This window comes from Mytilus galloprovincialis, chromosome 6, assembly GCF_965363235.1.
Source record: "Mytilus galloprovincialis chromosome 6, xbMytGall1.hap1.1, whole genome shotgun sequence".
In the NCBI taxonomy this organism is placed as follows: Eukaryota; Metazoa; Mollusca; class Bivalvia; order Mytilida; family Mytilidae; genus Mytilus; species Mytilus galloprovincialis.
The window spans coordinates 96,798,971-96,820,077 of record NC_134843.1 but is presented as its reverse complement, the minus strand read 5'-3'; the positions used below and the strand labels follow the sequence as shown (position 1 = coordinate 96,820,077).

Genomic DNA, 21,107 nt, shown 5'->3' with positions numbered 1-21,107 from the left:
TGAAAGGACTTAGTTCATCAACTCAACTTAGTTTATCAACTCAATCATTTTAGCCCTTAAAATCTGAAATTTGCAGCTCTCTACCTTAAACCTTTTTGCTGAAATATTCCCTACAAATTTATATATAAATATGAAGCTGCTATACAACTATTTTTATTATACTTTCAGAACTGGATTTAAAACATGTACAACTTTTCAGGGCCGTGTATTGAGGTTACTGGCTTTACTTCTTTATTGGAGTAACCATCTGATTTTTGATGGGACAAGGATCAATATAATCTTCATTGAATTTCTGTGATCAATTTTGTTCTTTACTTTAATTTTGGTATGTCCTCACACTTTAACCAGTACTTCTAACTATAATTTTGTTTTCGCATTTTTGATACTATCATCGAACTCAACTTCTGGATAATGACATTAACATTCTTGACATCACTTCAGTTTGCTAGTTCATATATTTTTTTTTTACATCAAGTGAAAGTGTTACCAATTAACAGTTTTCTTTAAACACAGAATGTCAATTTCAAATTTCGAGACATAAACAGGACTCTTAACACATATAGGTTAATATCAAATAGCTACATGGAAATATTTTCTTATTATCACAAATGAAGCAATGAAAAATCAAGATTTGCCAATAAAATAAACATAGATATTTACATGTGAATTTAATCCTGTTATTTCACTACTTGTATGGCACTGAAATTACTTCAAAAACATTCAATGTAAACTTTGCAATGAAATTTATAGAAATTATCATCCTTATTTTACTAAAGAAGGGTCTAAAAATTTAGAATTTGATTTTGTATATTTGTATAACCCTTTACTTTTTATACAGTACTTCTGACCATTACTATATATTTGTTTTCCTAATTTTACTTATCTTATCTTCTTAAGTGTACCAGGATGTGCAATGATCAGGAATTTTATTTTAAATTCATGACACTTGAAGCACTTCTGAATTACTGTTCCAGAATAAAATTACAATGTAGCAATGGTAGATACTATCATCGAACTCAACTTCTGGATAAATAAAATATATAACATCTTTTCTCATGATTATTCATAATAATAAATAGAAAATGTTCCAGCATTAAAACTTGATTTATTGATTTTTTATAAAATTTTATCTTTCATAAACTACTTTTTGTACACAAGTCAGGGGCTGGTCCAGTCATTTTAAACAGGGGGGTCCCCAACCCAGGACAAAGGGGGGTTCTAACAATATGTCCCCATTAAAAAAAAGGGGGGTTCTAATCCCCGGAACCCCCACTCCCCATGGATCTGCCAATGCAAGTATGTTAACATTTAGAATGCCAAATTCAAAAGAAAAGATAGAATTGTTACCCATTACAACCTGTCTATTTTTCATACAAGGTGTAAACTTACCAGGGTTATTTGTGAAACTTTAAGAGCTTCTTCAATTGGTTTTGTCACTTTCTCAAATAAATCTTTGGACAATTCTTCTAGTTCATCTCTGGTCACTTTTGTTTTGAAGTCTATTTCTTCCAGTAAGCCTTCAACCTATAAAGCAAAGTACATTTCTTTGAAACAATAAAATGAATACTTTCTTATTTAAGGATCAACTAAACACCTTCGTAAAGTAGCTGTTATATAAAATGTTTGTTTACAAATGCAAAAAACAATACCTAAATATTGCTAATATTAACCCTACGATAGAACAGAAATTAGACTCTCATTTTTCATAAATAACATCACACAGTCCCGGTGTCCTCAAAAACAGAGAGTTTTCAAATATACAACAATATTTATAAATTAGTCCATTATTGTTATATGTTATATCATTATTTCCCCATCTCTTCTAGTAACAAAGATAACTGATAAATTTTTCAGGAAAACTTACCGGTACAATTACCATTATCACATGGAAACACATGTGTCTTAAGATAATAGTACCATGCCATGACATTTCAATCAACAATAGTTCTGGAAATACAATAGAAAATATCAAACAAACCTGGGCAAAATGTGCATTGTTTGCACTTAAAACTTTCTTTAACTTCTCAGCTTCTTTAAACAATTTTCCCATTGATCTCTCGTTGGTGAATACATCTGTTTTGGTCTTTTTCTGTTCATTAAATATCTGGGCCAGATGTTTCCTTAATCTCAATGTTATTTCTGTGCCTCCAAGTCCTCTGTCAAATCTAAAATCACAAAAGGAGATAAAGATATTAAAACCTGTCTAACCTAAAATCACAGAAAAGGGGGAGTGAAAGATATTTAAACAATGAAGAAGCATTTAAAATTCAGCTCAATGATAAAATATTAATACAAGCTTGTAAAAGAACAATACTGGAAAGTTTATTCAATATTGATTACATTTATTTTGATATTCCTGTTTTACGCCTTTAAAGGGAGACAATTTTAAATCTGTGTTTACCAAATAAATGAATTATAAGCCAATTAACAGATACCTTGTTTTAATACAAGAGTGTACAAGCTGACTTGTCTTGACTCTCTCTAGGTGTAGAATTGGTAGCATATTAAATATAGGATAACACATTTTAACAGCAACTGGTGATGGTTCATATTAATGGTACAATCAAATTTGAGTTATGATAACTTACCCTACTCCTTTGATAATCAGCTGTGGATTTGTTTCCAATCGGGTTCCCTCTTTCACTTTTGTAACTTGGTATCCTGTAAGAAAAACATACTTTTCCTTGAAACAAAGTTTTGGCATTTTTTAAATCAAAAGAAGTTCTAAAGAAAATAACAAGCAAAAAATAAGTAACCATTGATCATGTTCCCTGTCAGAAAAAATGTCATTGAAGTTAACCTTTAAGCTCTTTTAATATCAGTGCACGCAAATTAAATGCTTAACCATATCATATGGCTCATATACATGTAGGATAATTACCATGAACTTAAAAATAGAATATATATTTTCATCCCCCATAAAAAACATTGAACTCTATATGAAATACATACCAACTATAGTAGCAGTAGTACTGGTGGCTCCCATATCATAAAACATGTAATATTGTACTGTTCCATTGAATTCTTTCCTCCTGAATACACCATAGTTTAATGCCACTAAAACAGAAACAAATTAAATTATTAAAAAATCAATTAAAGAATATTTCATGTAACTACAAATAACTCTGAATGTGCAAATTATAAGACATCAATCTGAAGTCATTATGAAATTAACATTCATTTCGAAATGAATTCTAGAATTCATGATGACACACATTTCCACATCAAAGTACACGGGTAAATAAAAGGAAAACTTGATATAATCATGTTTTCATGATCATAGCAAAAAAAAAGAAGTTATAAGTATTAAATGCTTCTTTTAGTAATTTTATAGGGTTGAAAAAGTATTGACCGTGCATATATCTTTAGAATGATGCCCTTCAAACAAAATGTACTTCAGTCAACGTTTTTTATGCCCAAATGAATTTACAAAAAGAAGCATTCAATTCTTAAATTAAAATATTCTAGTGTCACCATATAAACAGATCAAAATCAAGTGAACTATGTGATACTGCGGTACTGTGAAGTTTTGTTAGTTCTTTTGATCCTGACGTAAATATAGTGAAATTTGATTTTAGTAAGTGTACTTCATCACTATAAAGGTTCAATATATTTTTAATTTTATTATTAGAAGAAAAGTTTTAACTGATGGCACAGCATGTGTGTATCTATTTGCTTCAATTTTTTTATCAGCAATTGATTTTTAATTCTTTCTATCTATTCTCAACAAGAGTGCACACGCTGAAATGTCTCGCCTTCTATACTAATCATTGATATTATGTTGATAGCCTTAAGTATAAAGCTAAGCTTTAATACAACTGTCACATAAACTTAACATTAACCAAGATAACTAAACAAAGACCAATGAACCTTGAAAATGAGGTCAAGGTCAGATGAACCATGCCAGGCAGACATGTACAGCTAACAATGTTTCTATACAACATATATAGTTGACCTATTACTTATAGTTTAAGAAAAATAGATCAAAACACAAAAACTTAACACTGTGCAATGAACCGTGAAAATGAGGTCACAGTCAAATAAAACCTGCGCGACTGACATAAAGATCATAAAATATTTTCATATACCAAATATAGATGACCTATGGCATATAGTATTAGATAAAAAGACCAAAACTCAAAAATTTAACTTTGACCACTGAACCATGAAAATGAGGTCAAGGTCACATGACATCTGCCCACTAGATAGGTACACCTTACAATCATTCCATGCAACAAATATAGTAGACCTATTGCATATAGTATGAGAAAAACAGACGAAAACACAAAAATTTAACTATAACCACTGAACCATGAAAATGAGGTCAAGGTCAGATGACACCTGCCAGCTGGACATGTACACCTTACAGTCCTTCCATACACCGAATATACTAGCCCTATTGCTTGTAGTATCTGAGATATGGACTTGACCACCAAAACTTAACCTTGTTCACTGATCCATGAAATGAGGTCGAGGTCAAGTGAAAACTGTCTGACAGACATGAGGACCTTTCAAGGTACGCACATATCAAATATAGTTATCCTATTACTTATAATAAGAGAGAATTCAACATTACAAAAAATCTGAACTTTTTTTTCAAGTGGTCACTGAACCATGAAAATGAGGTCAAGGACATTGGACATGTGACTGACGGAAACTTTGTAACATGAAGCATCTATATACAAAGTATGAAGCATCCAGGTCTTCCACCTTCTAAAATATAAAGCTTTTAAGAAGTGAGCCAACACCGCCGCCGTAGCCGGATCACTATCCCTATGTCGAGCTTTCTGCAACAAAAGTTGCAGGCTCGACAAAAATGAATTTTTGTGCAGTAGTCAATATAGGCATGTGCAAACAAATTTTATTGGATATCGAGCATGGGTGAAAGTGAAAGAAGCTCGTCATATTGGAATGAATAAGATTAAGGATGATAACATTATGAACAACATTATAATGAATGATTATGACTGACCTGCAGCATTGTCACTTATAAGTTGTAATACATTCAAATCAATGAGTTCAGCAGCTGATAGGATCCCTTTCCTCTCAGCCTGAGTAAAATAGGCAGGCACTGTTATAACACAGTCTTTTATAGACTGATCTGCAAAAAAATCAACACCTTTATTAATTCATTTACACTTATCAATTCAAATTTTGATTTCCTGGCATAATAAAGTCATTGTTTTAATCCTAAATCCCATTTTTGTTATATTTTCATATTTTCCAGTTATAACTTCAGACTTCATGATCAACTTAAATTTCAAAATGTTTGTAATTATGTTGTCAACGATCTTTAACTGGTCATTTCAATCTTTAAAACAACATGGATACATTTCTGTTGTAGTTTGCAGCAGTCTATTCCTAAGTACTTTAACTAGAGGCTCTAAAGAGCCTGTGTCGCTCACCTTGGTCTATGTGCATATCATAAACCAGTTTTCTTAACAAAATTTATGAAATTTATGAAAATTATTAAAAATTTACTATAAAGGGCAATAACTCCTTAAAGGGTTAATTGACCATTTTGATCATGTTGACTTATTTGTAGGTCTTACTTTGCTGTACATTATTGCTGTTTACAGTTTATCTCCATCTATAAACAAGTTGCCTGATTGGTCTGAAAATTTCAGGGCAGATAGACTTTGACCTAATGAACAAATTTAACCTCAGCAGATTTGCTTTAAATGCTTTGGTTTCTGAGATTTAAGCCAAAAACTGCATTTTACCCTATGTACTATTTTTAGCCATGTCGGCCATCTTAGTTCACAGGCAGGGTCATCGGACACATTTTTTAAACTAGATACCCTATAGATGATTGTGGACAACTTTGGTTAAATTTGTCTTAGTAGTTTCAGAGAAGAAGATTTTTGTACAAGATAACAAAAATTGACTTTAAAGGGCAATAACTCTTGAAGGTGTCAACTGACCATTTTGCTCATGTTGACTTTTCTGTAGATCTTACCTTGCTTAACATTATTGCTGTTTACAGTTTATCTTTATCTATAATAATATTGAAGATAATAACAAAAAAACATCAAAATTTCCTTAAAATTACCAATTCTGGGGCAGCAACCCAACAATGGGTTGTCCGATTCATCTAAAAATTTCAGTGCAGATAGATCTTGACCTGATAAACAATTTTACTCCATGTCAGATTTGTTCTAAATGCTTTGGTTTCAGAGATAAAGACAAAATCTACATTTTACACCTATGTTCTATTTTTAGCCATGACGGTCATCTTGGTTGGTTGGCCGGGTCACCCGACACATTTTTTAAACTAGATACCCCAATGATGATTGTGGCCAAGTTTGGTTAAATTTGACCCAGAAGTTTCAGAGGAGAAGATTTTTGTAAAAGTTAACGACGACGGAGACGACGGACAACGGACACCAAGTGATGAGAAAAGCTCACTTGGCCCATAAGGTGAGCTAAAAATATTACAAAAATTGATGCCAACACTCATTGCAAGATTAATATGTTGCTTATTTCAAAAAACTAACTACAAAAACATCATTTACACAGCTTGGTAGAAAACACCTACACAACTGAGATGATAAATTAGAATGACTAAATGATTGACATAAATTTATACATGTGGTGGCTGGAATACAAAAACAATTTCATACCTGTAAACGTTTCTGCATATTCTCTTGCTTTTTCTAAAAGCATTGCTATTAGTTCTTCTGGACTGTAGAAAGTCTCACTAAAGAATAATACAAAACAATTTATTTAGTGTAATTGAAATATTTGTTTTCTGAAAGTGTAGATAAAAGCTGAAAACTTGTTTTAAATGTTTCAACAGGATTTATTAAAATATGTCACAGTACGTTTTTACATGTTAAAGGGAAACTTCGCAAAAAAATCAAAAATTGATATTATGTCCATTCTGTATAAAAATGCTCAAATTTATAGATATTAAAGTTTTATTCCGCTAAATAAGAGATCACCATCGATTTTAAATTTTGAGTATCAGTTCTCTACTCTCCGCCATCTTGTCACCTTCTCCGATGAAAAATCCCGATATGTCAAGAAACCACAAAGGAACAAAACTACAGTAAACGATGTAGTCGTAATTGCGTGTCGATATCTTGTCAATCGTACGGTTGTTTTATCTGACTGACTAACTTGATACGGAAAATGGTCTTATATTTTTAAATAACCATATAGTCTGTTATTTTTAAACTGATAATATTGTAATTAGTTAAAAAGTCAAAGTTCAAATCATAAAATGATAAATAAGTGTTCCGTGGAAATTGTTTTCGAAAATCTAATTCGTTCATAATTCTTTTCAAGTAATAAACTTTATTTAAAAAAATTCGGATCTTCCCTTATCTGATCACCAGCATGGCTAAAGGTATTACTCCTAAAGATATTGGAAGGGGTGTAAGGTGACACGTCCAGGTATTCAATCGATTTCCTGTCCGGCGGGCTTGCAAGTTCATGCATCGTTTCACTTCTGTAGGTATTGATCAGTGTACACGACCGTTACTTATAACTTTCCATTTTGAACTATCAGGTGCATGTATAATATACATTTTTGTCTTGCGTGTCCGAAAGTGATATAATATACTAGTCATTACTGAACTCATACGCTTGTTTATAAATAACATTTCTGGTGTAAAGAATATTATTTATAAAAAAAAAATAATACAAAAAAAAATAATTGAAGAAATACAAATCTATTTACATATTTTTCCAAGGGTTAATTTGGGAAAATGTAATATATACTCGTTGTCAATAGTTTAGGACAGATTGGAACATACCAGAATTATTGATCTAAAAAAAATGTGCGCACTTGTCGACGATTCGTGTATACATACGCCTGGTAGAAAGTTACGGAACTATAGTCAGTAGCGCAATTTAAAATATGTATACATGTATACATTGAACATAAAAAAGAAACATACATTTTGTGTAAATTGTGGTAAAAGTTTTGTAAATAGACTAGTCCATGTATGCCAACAGTATGTAATCAACGAATTCGATAGACTATTGTATACCAAAAGAAGAAGAAGAAAAAAAAGAAACAATTTGATTTAAATACAGGTCAATTTATAACTTGCTTTGGTTCATCGAAGTTAAGAACATAGTAAACTCACAGATTTATATATCAATTAAATTGTTCTTGAATAAAGGACGAAATTCGTCATCATCACAATTGTTCCAACATTCATGTAAAATATATGCAACTGGACGTACACTAATAATCCCCAAGGAATGTGAATATTTTCTAGGAAAACTATTGAGTATCAATTTCGGGATTTATTTTCTTTCTTGATATTCAATGACAGCAATTTAAAGAATAAACTGCTTGTCGGATATTTGTCCGCTTTAGGGGTATTCTTGCAAGTTGAACAGACTTATAATAACATTCAAAAATAGGGAAAGATAACATTAAATTCGTTGTCTTTTAATTTTAAACATCGTTGATCAAATAGTTATTTAAGTATATATATACGTTGGGAGACGACGATTATCATAGTTGTCTCAGATTTTAATAAGGACGTTCCCCATTATGAATAAATTTGGTTGACGTTTATCACACTTGAAAAGAATATCTATTCGTAATTTTTCGATTCCATTACAAAAATATTTTTTTCTTTATTCGTACATATTATATTCCGCTTCGGTAGAGTTATCTTCAGATAGTTTCATATATTAATTAATACATGGCTTTCAAAAGTCTAAATGTAAGTGTTCTCGTACATTTTTTCGCCTAATAAAGACAAATAAAAATGATTTAGTAAAGCTATTTCTAATTTCTAAGTCCTCCTTTTTATGAGACATAAATCAAGGACAAGACTTGTATATCATTTCATTCTGACATATAAAATTAAGTTTCCCGTCTTTAACCGAAAATTGTGTATTTCTTAGTAAATTAACTTGTTTGAATTCAAATAAATAATAGCACCAAATATAATTAAATAATTCCACGGCGACCAATTTTTTTTTGTCACCAACTTGAATATGTATTTTTAATGTGTGTATTAAATGCTACCACTGATCCGAATAGACAGTCACACCTGGCAAGGTGTGCCCTAGAGGCGTGGTTAAATACCGAAGTGCAAATAACAATTTACCTTTCAACAAGCCATCTACGAGTATTGCCACAGAACCGTGAATACACACATCGTATAAACCTAGCCATAGCAGAGATAGTAAAAGGTCAATAATAGTACACCAACATATTGTCTTTACAGATTATTGTACTTTCATTTGTTCACCTTATCAGTCCGAAAATGCATTTATTAAAAATAAATTTATAACTTTTTGTGTTGTCTACAAAAATAATTCGAATATATACGTTTAACATAGATAATTTATCTCACGAATGAGTACAATTGAACGTCTGTGCGTTTTATCTTCTTATTATCGGATGGTTATTAGATAAAGCATAAGTCATCGGCGCGCTTACGATTACGTTAAAATATGATTAAAAACCAAGACTTTTAATGATTGTATTTTAAATCCTGGCATGCAAAAATCAGGAGAAAACGTCACGACCTACAGGAAGTAGTTGATATTTTTTCATTAATTATTGAATTTCTCCTTTATTACTGCACATATAGCGATAAAACTTTGTGAATATATATATTATGTCATAATGAACATATTTAAACCATAAGTAAAAAATCGTGAATTTTCCCTTTAACATTCATCTAAACTCTTTTCACCTTGTTATCCATGTAATATTGGGTTTCCATGTTTATGTTTGATGTCACCAGTGCCTTATGATTGACCAACTGTGTTACTACACACTACAAAACTCACTGTGTAAGTATGAAAGAGAAAGACAACCAGACCAGCACAAAATATTAAAAATGTCACCTATTAAAATCTTAATGCTCTAGACTAAAGGGTAGGACAAAGTTGGGGGATTTTACAATTAATTAAGATTATGCTTTTTAAGCTACAAAAATACTTGTTTTCTCTGTAGAAAATTGACACCAATCCGAGAACAACAATAGCAAACATAAGGGAGAAAACTAAATAATTACTAATTTATTTTTTGTGTATTTCATGCTACTGATTAAATAATAAATGGTTGTTTCTGCTGCTTGTTTATCACAACTGTAAACTAATAGACATAAATGAATGCATTGGGGATGAAGAAAAGTAAATCTATCATATAAATATAAGTCTAATAACTCACTCATCAATTTTAAAGAGAACTGTTCCTCTCTCTTCATCTTTGACTAAATCATAATAAGGAAACCTTTCTTTGTAAAGCTTTACATCAGCACTTTCAAACTTCCTGCCTATTATATTGGTTAAGTACCAGAAAGCTTTCCTGGGAAACTTGACAGCCTGAAAAAATAAAGCTTTACATTAGCACACTTAACATTCTGCTTACTATATTGGTAAAGTATCAGAAAGGTTTCTGTGGAAACTTAACAGCCTGAAAAAAATAAAGCTTTACATCAGCACTATCAAACTTTCTGTCTACTATATTGGTCAAGTACCAGAAAGCTTTCCGTGGAAACTTAACAGCCTAAAAAATAACATGGTTATCAAAATTATTTGATTAAAAACTTTCACTTAGTCATTTTAATTTCAGAAAACAGGTCCAGCCAGAAACATGTGGTAATATAAATAAATCTTGTACATTTTTTCATTCTTTCAATAATCACCAAAGCATAACAGCTGTTTAAAACTTAAGGTATAAGCATAGAATGTGTAGGCGATGTCTTCTCATCCCAAGTTATCAACAGTCTCTAATGTCCTTTATTACATGTTAACATTTGACATGTGGGTCTGAATCAAACATTGAAATACTGATATTTTTTATGTTTGTGATGGTAAATATCTTCTGATGATGTAAACTAAAAGGAATTGAAAAGTCAATCCTTAAATTTTCATTATGACAAACCAGTACTACCTCATAGGAATGAAAATAACTTGCTTCAGCTTAAGATTTGTCTACAAATAATACTTTGTATGCATAAGAGATCCTGATTGGACTGTAAAATTCAAACTTTGTTGAACTTGAATCATTTCCGTAGTTATGTTAAAATAATCAATTTGGTATTTTTCTGTCAATGTTACAAGGAACTTACAGTATTCTCTGCCTCCTTTCCATAAAATCTTTCCCCATTTCTTAGTGCTACTATTGTTGAGGTTTTCCTGTCAGATTCCCTGGGTAAAAAAAATAATACTGTTTCATTAAACTACCACTACAAACATGACAACGGTAAATATGTCATTCCTCTATAAAATAAATACTCAATGATACAAAACTTGTTTTCTGCAACAGACAACATTAAAAGTCCAATAAAAGCAAAATATGTCTGTAAATAGTTTTCCTTTAAATTCCCTGTGTTAAATCCAGAAAGACAATTGAGCATATTTTCAGGTAAAGATTTTCATCAAAAGAATATAATTTTTATATTTTTGAAAAACAACTTTATGTATATGTTGAAGATTTTAATGTCATAAGAAACGAGTGAGTGGTGAAAAATAAAGTTTATCAAATTCTTGAACCAATGCATGTATATATCATAAACGTAGACCTCTGCACAATTTTATCATTTTTTACGCAAATATATTGTATAATCGTCATTTTTTTTTCTCTCTGTCTATTATGATTTAACAAATATGGCTGCTCATTAAATGCCGAGTTTTGAAGCCGAAGTTTACCGATTGCCACCTTATAGTAAATAAATAACAAAAAGCATGGGTATTGAGCACCTGTTTAACATGTACAATCAGATAATTGTTTATTTTAATGACAGATCCATAAGTATTGCGATCGTCGGATTTTTACGAGGTGGGTTACGCTCAGGTCACTATGAATACGGAAAATATGTCCAGCAAGCAATTAAAAATCAGTAAACTTCTTCTAAATGTGGAAAAATTAAAGAATTTTCCTCAGAAAAAAGTATGTGTACATAAGTTGTATAATGAAAACTATCTATTGAGTTATAAAAAACATATGCATACTTTTTTTTCATTTGAGGTTTCATATGACTTTTAAAAGTACAATGTATCTATATTATATATATAAACACACTACAACTTACTCATTCAAAACTATTTCCATAGGAACTCCAGGCTGCAGAGAAAAAGATAATTATTTAAATACAAAAATCAATTAGCACATGAGATAAAGATGAAAATTTAGATGGATAAAAGCAATAAACAAGCTGTTTCTTTGCTTTTTGTGTTTTTTGCTGTGCATGGACTCGTTTTAGCCCTTAGTGCATTTTTTCCTTTCTTTGATTCTACCAAACATTGCATCGGATACAAATATAGCAATCTTCTAAATCAACAGGTTAATCTCCATTTATCTATAATTAAATCCAAAAATATATTTAACAACTTGTACATGTTGTAATGTAGAGCAATACAAGCCATATTTGCTTACATCTTTTTGTTTGTTTTATCAATTGGGATCAATACAATTTATTACATAATTTAAGGTTCATCATAACAAACGGACAAATATGGCTATATTTACATGCCAAAAATTACTCTGAGTACAGACTTACCTGTGAAGTTGGAAAAGTTTTAATGCCTGGCATCCACTAGATATAATAAAGTTAAATACATTTTGTGTTTCAGAAAGATCAAATCTCTTTTGGATTTTGATGGGCATTTTTTTTCCTTCATGCAAAAGGTTTGAAAATTAACTAAGTTGTGGTACAACTATGAGATGCTCCCTCAGGTAAAAAACCGGTTTGTATAGTTTTGAATGTCCTTAATTGACATGGACAAGAGGTATCTTCACAACTACAGGTGAGTTAAAGAGTTCATCTGAGTCAGTGAGTGGACAGTATCAAAGTAATTCAGGTGTTTGTTTATTTTTACACCTTCTGCAGAAAGGAAAAAAAATGCCCAGCAAAAACCAAAAAAGATTTTATTTTTCTTTAACACAAAATGCATTTAACTTTTATATATCTAGGCATTAAAACTTTCCAAACAGCACAGGTAAGTCTGTACACAGAGTAGTTTTTGAGGTGAAAATATGGCCATATTTGTCCATTTGTTATGATGAACCTTAAACCAGTACAGGTGTTAAATTTCTTAGATGATCAATCATCTCTTGACATTTTTTTTATGTGATAAAAGTTGTTTGATTAAACTAAAAAAGACATCATTACCATATCAGTTATAGTAAATCATACACTGTTGTATGAAGTAAAGGCTATTTAATTACTAGACCAAATATTACCTCCAGAAAACTATGCTTATATACACATGTAAGATGATAAGAATCATTGCAGCAAGTTTAGAAAAGTATTGAAGCATAATAAAACTAAATTTTTTTTTGAGAGAGATACAGCATTCAAAGGTGTTTTAACGCTGAAAGTAAAATTTTCACACAATGTCGATAATGTAAGAAAAATTTATCAAGGAAATAATCACTTTTGGTTACTATAGCCCTCAAAAAAAAGTATTTTAAGATCACTTTACCTTCACAATGGCTATTTTCATATATTCACTGCCTAAATCTATGGACATCAAAGCATTAAATCCCTCTGAAAACAAAATAAGACATTACACCAATGTACATCCATGCATTTCAATTATGTCAATGCCATATTCTTTATTAAATGTTTATTTGAGTAAGTCAGTCAACTTAATTTTATTTACTGTACATATAGTTTATAAATTTAGTTTTTATTCCTACAGATGATGATGGATAGTTGCCTTTACGTCCCGAGTTTATTATAAGTGACAACATATTTTGTATTAAGATTACAAACACCACTGAAATGATATGATGAAAGGGAAAAATGCTCACTATTCATGAGATAAGGCCTCAATTTTATTTGAGTACATAGTTCAACAGCCATAACCACACTGTTAAAATCTTATTTGTATATGTTAAACCCTTACATTACCTTACAACCTCATCAGTTCATGAAAAAGGTCCCCACCATTACTTTTTATATCTTCAATAGTTCTTTTAACAACTTTAAAAAAATATGATAGATCCTTAATATATACTTTTCATTTTTAAGGTCATTGAAAAAACGTTCAAAATTTAGATCATTCAGAATAACTGAAATCTTTTTATGGATTTTAGCCTAGCAAAATTAGTTATTGCTTAATTGTGACAATTCAGTCTTTTCTTATTAATTCTTAAACATACTTATTGTTTTGTAATAATAAGTTACCTGTAAATGATGCAATACATAGCAACAGTGACACAGCTATCAATAGCTTTAGCACCATTTTATTCTGAAATATATCAAAATATATATATATAAACAATTTTCGTGTGGACACATAAATTACCATTTTACTGATGATAGCACTATGGGTTTTCCAACATTAAGGAAGTAATTAATTACAGTGTCATATAATCATTTACGAATGAATTTCATTTCAATTTAACACTCTCCATCTTTATTTGAAGTTTCAGCATATTTACAATGACAATCATGAATTTCTAAATAAAGTGTAAATATATGTATTAATTAAGTTTAAGCATTTTGAAAACTATTTATCAACTTCCTTTATTCATGAAAATATAAATATGTTGATATATACATCTACAATCATGACAATACTTCATCTGATTTAACCAGTATTTGAATAAAAATAGTGTGAACAGACCCAAGGAGGGAACTTGTAGGATGTGAACGTGAAGGGTGCCGAAGAGTTTTGGGTGTGAAACGGAGCCGATACAGTGGTCTTGTTGGGAGAGTATACGTAGCAGTCAGTGTGTTACATGTACATTCTCATATAAAAAATAAACATCACATAGGAAAATACTAAGCGTTGCGAAGTCTCTTCTAAGTGTTGCGAAGTCTCTTTTAAGTGTTGCATAATCCAGAAAAAGTGATCTTTTGTCTTAAATCATACATGCCATCATCAAGAACACAGTATGAGTCTGTTCACGTCATGCAAAACGCGTTCTCGTCCTACACTACAGCCGTACAGGCTACACGTTCACCTCCCTTATTCACAGGGACTGAAGAAGGCATCACACCAAAAGTTAAATACAACCTTCCAAGACGTAACAAGAATTTGGACTAGATAAAAGTAAGGTGTCTGTTGACTATTATAACTTCACTGAACAGCTGATCACACGTGTTTTTGCTTACTGAATTATCTTTTGATAGGAATGAACTACATTAATTTTTTCAAGAATTATAAATAAGTAAATAAACCTTACCAATCCTTTTTCTTTAATCTTTTGCAATGCTTCTTTCAAAGAGTTGTGTTTGAATACAAGAAATTTATGTGGACCGGCGACCTGGCGACACGCGATTGGAGAAATTAAAACGCCGAAAATGCGCAGAAAGTTAATACACATAAACTTCCGGGGTGTCTAAATACGTTCCTAAAACGGTCTGACCGTGAACTGAATGCGAACCATTAACAAAGTGAAATGGACCTTTCGCATAAGTTCAAGGTCACGACAGTTTTTTTTTTTTTTTGTTAATAAAAAGGATTGTCCTAATGAGCTTCCAAAGACATTGATATCAGCTCAGTATTTCGTTACTGCTGAGATTACTATAACTATATGTGTTATTTAGTAATCTCAGGTTACTGACATGATATAAATACCTTTGTCCCGGTTATATATCGCATCTGCCGAAAAAGTAAAATAGTGGCAAAAATACCACACTCAAGGGAAAATAAAAAACAGAAAGTCCTTTACCAAATAGCAAAATCAAAATCCCAAACACATCAAACGAATGGAAAACGACTGTCCTATTCCTGACTTGGTACAGCTGACATTCAGTCACATGTAGAACATTGTGGATTCTAAGTTAACCTGGTTTTGTAGTAGATAGCTAAACTTCTCGCTTGCCATGTTGTACGACACTCTCTGAGGAATGACAGTCTTATAGAAATTCCATCATATCAACAATTAGGTGTGAGCAAAACAATCAGACAATCACATTATAGGTTAAATTGTAAAAAATAGGGTACAGTAGTTGTGTGATAATCTTATGATCACTACAAAAACAGACAACTATTCCAACAAAGAAAAACAAAATGTCATATAGCACAATAACATAATGGTGAGGTGTATGTAAATACCAAGCCACGCCAAATCTATATTATCACAGTAAAGGTTTAGGATATAAAAAGTCAAATAAATACAGTCGTGACAACATGTTATCAATATGACCCAAAAAAAACATCAGTACCTATGCTATACTTCAAGACCATCAGATGAACTTTTTTTTAAAAGGACGATACGTTCTTTGACATTACACTAGTACATCAACTTTCTACTCCGACACTGGTGACGTTGCAGGCAGCTAAAATCTCTTGAATATCGTATGAGTTTTGATTGTATATCTCATATACAGGTGATGTTGTATATTACTGGTAAGGATTTCAAAATTATAATCGTCTCGTATTTCACAGATTCTGGTACTACAATGACCACTTATTTTCAAATTCGAGGTATACGTCTAAAAATGAGGCGGACTGGTACCATGACTCATGATGTATTTTGTTTCTTTAATTTCTAGTTCTGGATGATATATTTATGGAACTCAATAAGTTAAGAACATCATATCTCATCTGGTTTGTGATATCAGGTGATTTCATGTTGTTTAAGGGGCACTGGCTGTAAAATTCGTGTACACAAATTTGACTCAAATTCTTATATTTGATGTTTAACCACGTAAAACATTTATCAAAATTATAAAAAGTCTAAAATAAAACATCTACAGGGCATGGGCTCGATAATATGTAGCTTCGTTTCGTGTGTATTTTAGTCTTGAAGTCGTCTAATTAACTATCGAGTTGACCATCGAAGACCTTTAAAAGATGGGCGATATAAACATAAATATAGATATAAATAGAAAGCCAACTCGTGCAATAGGGATTTTCAATGTCTGTTAAATTCATATTATAGATTAAAATTGTACTTTAATCATCGTTTTTGTCGGTATAAGAATATTTTTTTGTGGATCCAGAGGCGGATTTAGAGGGGACCCAGGGTACTCGCCGCCCCCCTTTTTTTAGAGTAAAAAAATTGGTTGATTTAATAGGGAATCACTGGAGCGTGACGGGAGTGGCCCCCTCTTAGGCAGCCAGTGGGACCCCACTTATAAAAATTTCTAGATCCGCCACTGGGATCGAATCTGTCAATCAAACGATTTACCTTTATTTCACTTTCAATGTTGACATTCTTTTTCTTTAAATAACCGAACACGCAGAATGCATGCGTTGGTGACCCTCTGCTGTTGTTTTTTATTTGGTCGGGTTGTTGTCTCTTTGACACATTCCCCATTTCCATTCTCAATTTTATTGTTATCCATCTCTAGCTAAGGGGTTAAATTGAAGTTCACATGAATACGGATTCAATGAGGTCGAATCATTCACTTGCAAGTGAATAATTATTCATCAATGTGTCTTAGCTTTATTTGACAAAATTGAACCATACTAGATGCTAATGGCGAATTATTATTTCGCACTCATTATAATGAATGAACACAAAAAAACATACTTTAGAACTTTTTATATATCTTGTAGCTAGTTCCCCTTTCAAAGTTATTCAATGATGCCCTGTACAAGTTGGCGTATGTATAATTTGAGCGAACAAAATTTCATCAGTCAGCATGACAACATGACTATATACAGATTTAATTAAAATAGTATCTGTAATTTCGCTATGTTTACAACTTTGAAGAGTAAGCGGGTCACGATAGATCCGAATTTTATTACCGTGATTTAATTTACTTGTAACTTGTAAGTGTATGTAATTTTGAGTCTTACCTTAAAATATTCATAGTTCAATATTGGACCTTGAAATTACTGAAAAAGACTTCATACAGGAATTTCTTTGGAAGAAAGAAAAGAATTTAGCATTATCCTTTAACTAAAATTTAAGCTATATTCTCTAACTAAATAATTCAAAATTTGATGACAATGTTGAACGCATCTTTACTTTCAAACTTCAGATAAGTGAAACAAAAGATACAGTTAATCTGTCTTAAATCTTGAGTCGACTGAAAATAAAAGTTAAGGCCAAAAGTGATATTTCAGCTTCCCGATTGTGAACTTTCCATTTGTATGTAACATCTTAGCAGCGATTATATTATACGGAGTATACATCTTCCAATTGGTACGATATTCCAGGTCTTTAATTTCCTATCATGATGTCCTTGATAGAGGATAAATGCTCACAAGGAGCTTTTTACCAAGAGTTCTGAGTGGTGAAGAAGAAATCATTTCTTCGTAAATTTTTCCGACGCCATCACAAGTTGGTCGTCCGTTATGGAATATCTGTTTCACAGATGAAAAGGAATATGTTACAAATCAACTCCAATCTATATGTGGTATATATTTCATTCATGCAACGTTTTTTTTTAAGATTGAAAAACTGTTTAAGAGAGAGGAGAAAGATACCAAACATTTACGCTCGTAATTCCAAAATAAACTGAAAACGACAAGGTAAATGCTAATTGTAATGAAAAAAGGTAGTTGTGCCAGCTATATACTTACTGACATTGTCATGAGATGATTAATGCTATAAATTTTCTCCTTGAAAGCATTTATATAAAAATAAATAGTTGTGGTATGATTGCCAAATGAGTGGACTTTCCTCCATAATTCAAATAAAGTGGATGTAAGCAATTACAGGCAACTGTACGGCCATCAACAACGAGAAAATCCCATACCGTACAGTATAAAAGGGCCCGGCATAAAGATATGCTACAATTTAATATAGAAAACTAACGGTATAATACGAAAAACAAATATGACAGACAAGAACCATGCAACGACAACCATTGAAATACAGGCTTCTGACTAGGGACAGGCACTTAAAGGATGTGGCAGGATTAAACATGTGTGTGGTAGATCAACCCTCCCCTAACCTTGAACAGTGGTGTAACAGTACAACACAAGAACTATAATTATAAAAATCAGTTGAAAATACTCAACTCGTGACCGTTACCACCTGCCCTATTACTTAAAACCGTGACTGAATTCTTTCACTGATACAAAGATTTAGTTTGGAAGTTTTTCTGTATACCTGTGTAAACTTATTACGAGGATGTTGATTGCAGAGCCGTTTATTTAGATAGGGACGGGTCAACTAATACTGAAAAATGTAAATAAGCTTATTCTAAAAGGTTACCAATTCAACGGTGTGTTTGTTTTGTTTCTGTGATGGCTTTGCTTTGATAAATAAGACGACATAAAAACTCAAATGATTTTCCGTTGGTTTCTTTTCATTTATCATGCTAGAATTGTTCTGTAAATAAATCAGAATAACACAAAAGAACAAAGATTTAATAGATACATCATACAAACTTCACGGACATACAAGAAGAAGAAGAAGAAGAAGAAGAAGAAGAAGAAGAAGAAGAAGAAGAAGAAGAAGAAGAAGAAGAAGAAGAAGAAGAAGAAGAAGAAGAAGAAGAAGAAGAAGAAGAAGAAGAAGAAGAAGAAGAAGAAGAAGAAGAAGAAGAAGAAGAAGAAGAAGAAGAAGAAGAAGAAGAAGAAGAAGAAGAAGAAGAAGAAGAAGAAGAAGAATTGGTGATATAAAGATGAATTTTCATTTTCCACCAAATATAAAAAAAAAAAGAAGATGTGAAGACCAAATGACATTTACATCTATAGGTTACCGCGTACGGTCTTCGTACGGATGTGTACTGATTGATATTGAAGTCTTAGATGCGTGATTTTTTGTAATAATTGTTATTGGCTTTGACTAGCTGGCAGTAACTGCGAGTACTCTCAGATCTGCACTTAGTGTCTTTTTGTTGTTGTGATGTACAAGTACCAGGTTACGTCCACTCTGCATGTTTTTGTTAGATGTATTTCTATTTGTTTCCATCTGAGGAGTGAAGCATTTTTCAACTGATTTTTATAGATCGTTCTATGGTGTACTGTAAAACCACTGTCCCAGGTTAGGTGAAGGTTGAGATCTCGCTAACATATTTTATCCCACCACATTTTGTATGTATGTGCCTGTCCCAAGTTATTAGCCTTTAATTTAGTGGTTGTCGTTTGTTGGTGTGTTTTATTTTCTCGTTTGAATTGTTTTCCATTTGTCATTTTAGGGCCTTTTATATCTGACTATGCAGTATGAGCTTTACTCCTTGTTGAAGGTAGTACGGTGACCTATAGCTGTTAATGTATGTGTCATATTGTCTCTTTTGAAGAGTTGTCTCATTGGCAACCATACCACAACTACTTTTTTTATATTCACACAAGCTGGTTAAGTTTTATAACAGATGAATTTTCACAAAAATATGACAATATGATTTATTATCATAAGACTTCAACAGAATATTGCTTTGCGCCAAAAATGTGTTCGAATTTTGATATTAAACTTAATTGCAATATTAAATAATATGTATTTAAGAATATAAATAAGAATATAATTATATTAGTTACATACTGAACCCGTATTTATCGTTTTAGGTCACTAGAACACTATGTAACGAAAATATATTTCCGACTATCTTTATTTGTTGAATTTAGACTAGAGTGTCTCATTTGCAATTATACCACATCTTTTTATTCCTATATTAAAGATTATTAAAGTGTACAAGTGTTCAATCTTTAGGAACCTACTTCTATCGATCTGCACAAAAAAACTAATGCCAACAATTTAATATCAACAACTTCGATATAACAATATTAAACAGAACTTTCCATTCATTTAAATAATCAAATGGTACCAAATTCGTAACTCTACTTCTAACCGTGTATTGAAATAAACCCCATCCCCATACCTTATCAAAGTAGGGACACTGATATTTTGACTTGATGGTTAAATAATATATTCTATTCCAAGCAAATGGTTTCTTATAATGTATTCTTATATCTAAATTATGATTTATTCCGTTGTGGAATATAAAATGTTGGACCGGCGATATCATATTATTGATACAGTCAAATATTCCATCAAATACATATCATGAAATTCTTAATTAACACAGGCCACATGGGGAGCAGGATCTGCTTACCTTTCCGGAGCACCTGAGATTACCCCCAGTTTTTGGTTGGGTTTGTGTTGCTCAGTCTTTAGTTTTCTATGTTGTGTCTGTGTACTATTATTTGTCTGTTTGTCTTTTTTAGTCATGGCGTTGTCAGTTTATTTTCGATCAATGAGTTTGACTGTCCCTCCGGTATCTTTCACCCCTCTTTTGATGTTCAATAATAAATGAAAAAGCCTTAAT

General features: G+C 31.6%; 1 protein-coding gene across 3 annotated transcripts in view; it reads right to left on the bottom strand.

Annotated features, from left to right (window-relative positions):
• The window catches only part of LOC143080856 (hypoxia up-regulated protein 1-like), a 28,697-nt gene extending 13,434 nt beyond the window's left edge, over positions 1-15,263 (bottom strand). For 2 of the 3 annotated variants that reach the window (XM_076256932.1, XM_076256934.1), the window contains exons 1-12: positions 15,122-15,263; positions 14,118-14,181; positions 13,411-13,475; positions 12,018-12,049; positions 11,055-11,133; positions 10,151-10,305; positions 6,624-6,700; positions 4,973-5,101; positions 2,953-3,057; positions 2,589-2,661; positions 1,979-2,165; positions 1,390-1,524 (exon numbers count right to left, since the gene is read on the bottom strand). In XM_076256932.1, coding sequence (XP_076113047.1) covers positions 1,390-1,524; positions 1,979-2,165; positions 2,589-2,661; positions 2,953-3,057; positions 4,973-5,101; positions 6,624-6,700; positions 10,151-10,305; positions 11,055-11,133; positions 12,018-12,049; positions 13,411-13,475; positions 14,118-14,181; positions 15,122-15,262 — 1,242 coding nt within the window. In that variant the 5' untranslated portion in view covers position 15,263. The remainder of the gene's footprint in view (positions 1-1,389; positions 1,525-1,978; positions 2,166-2,588; positions 2,662-2,952; positions 3,058-4,972; positions 5,102-6,623; positions 6,701-10,150; positions 10,306-11,054; positions 11,134-12,017; positions 12,050-13,410; positions 13,476-14,117; positions 14,182-15,121) is intronic. The other variant, XM_076256933.1, reaches the window with a different exon arrangement.
• Positions 15,264-21,107: the final 5,844 nt, after the last annotated feature.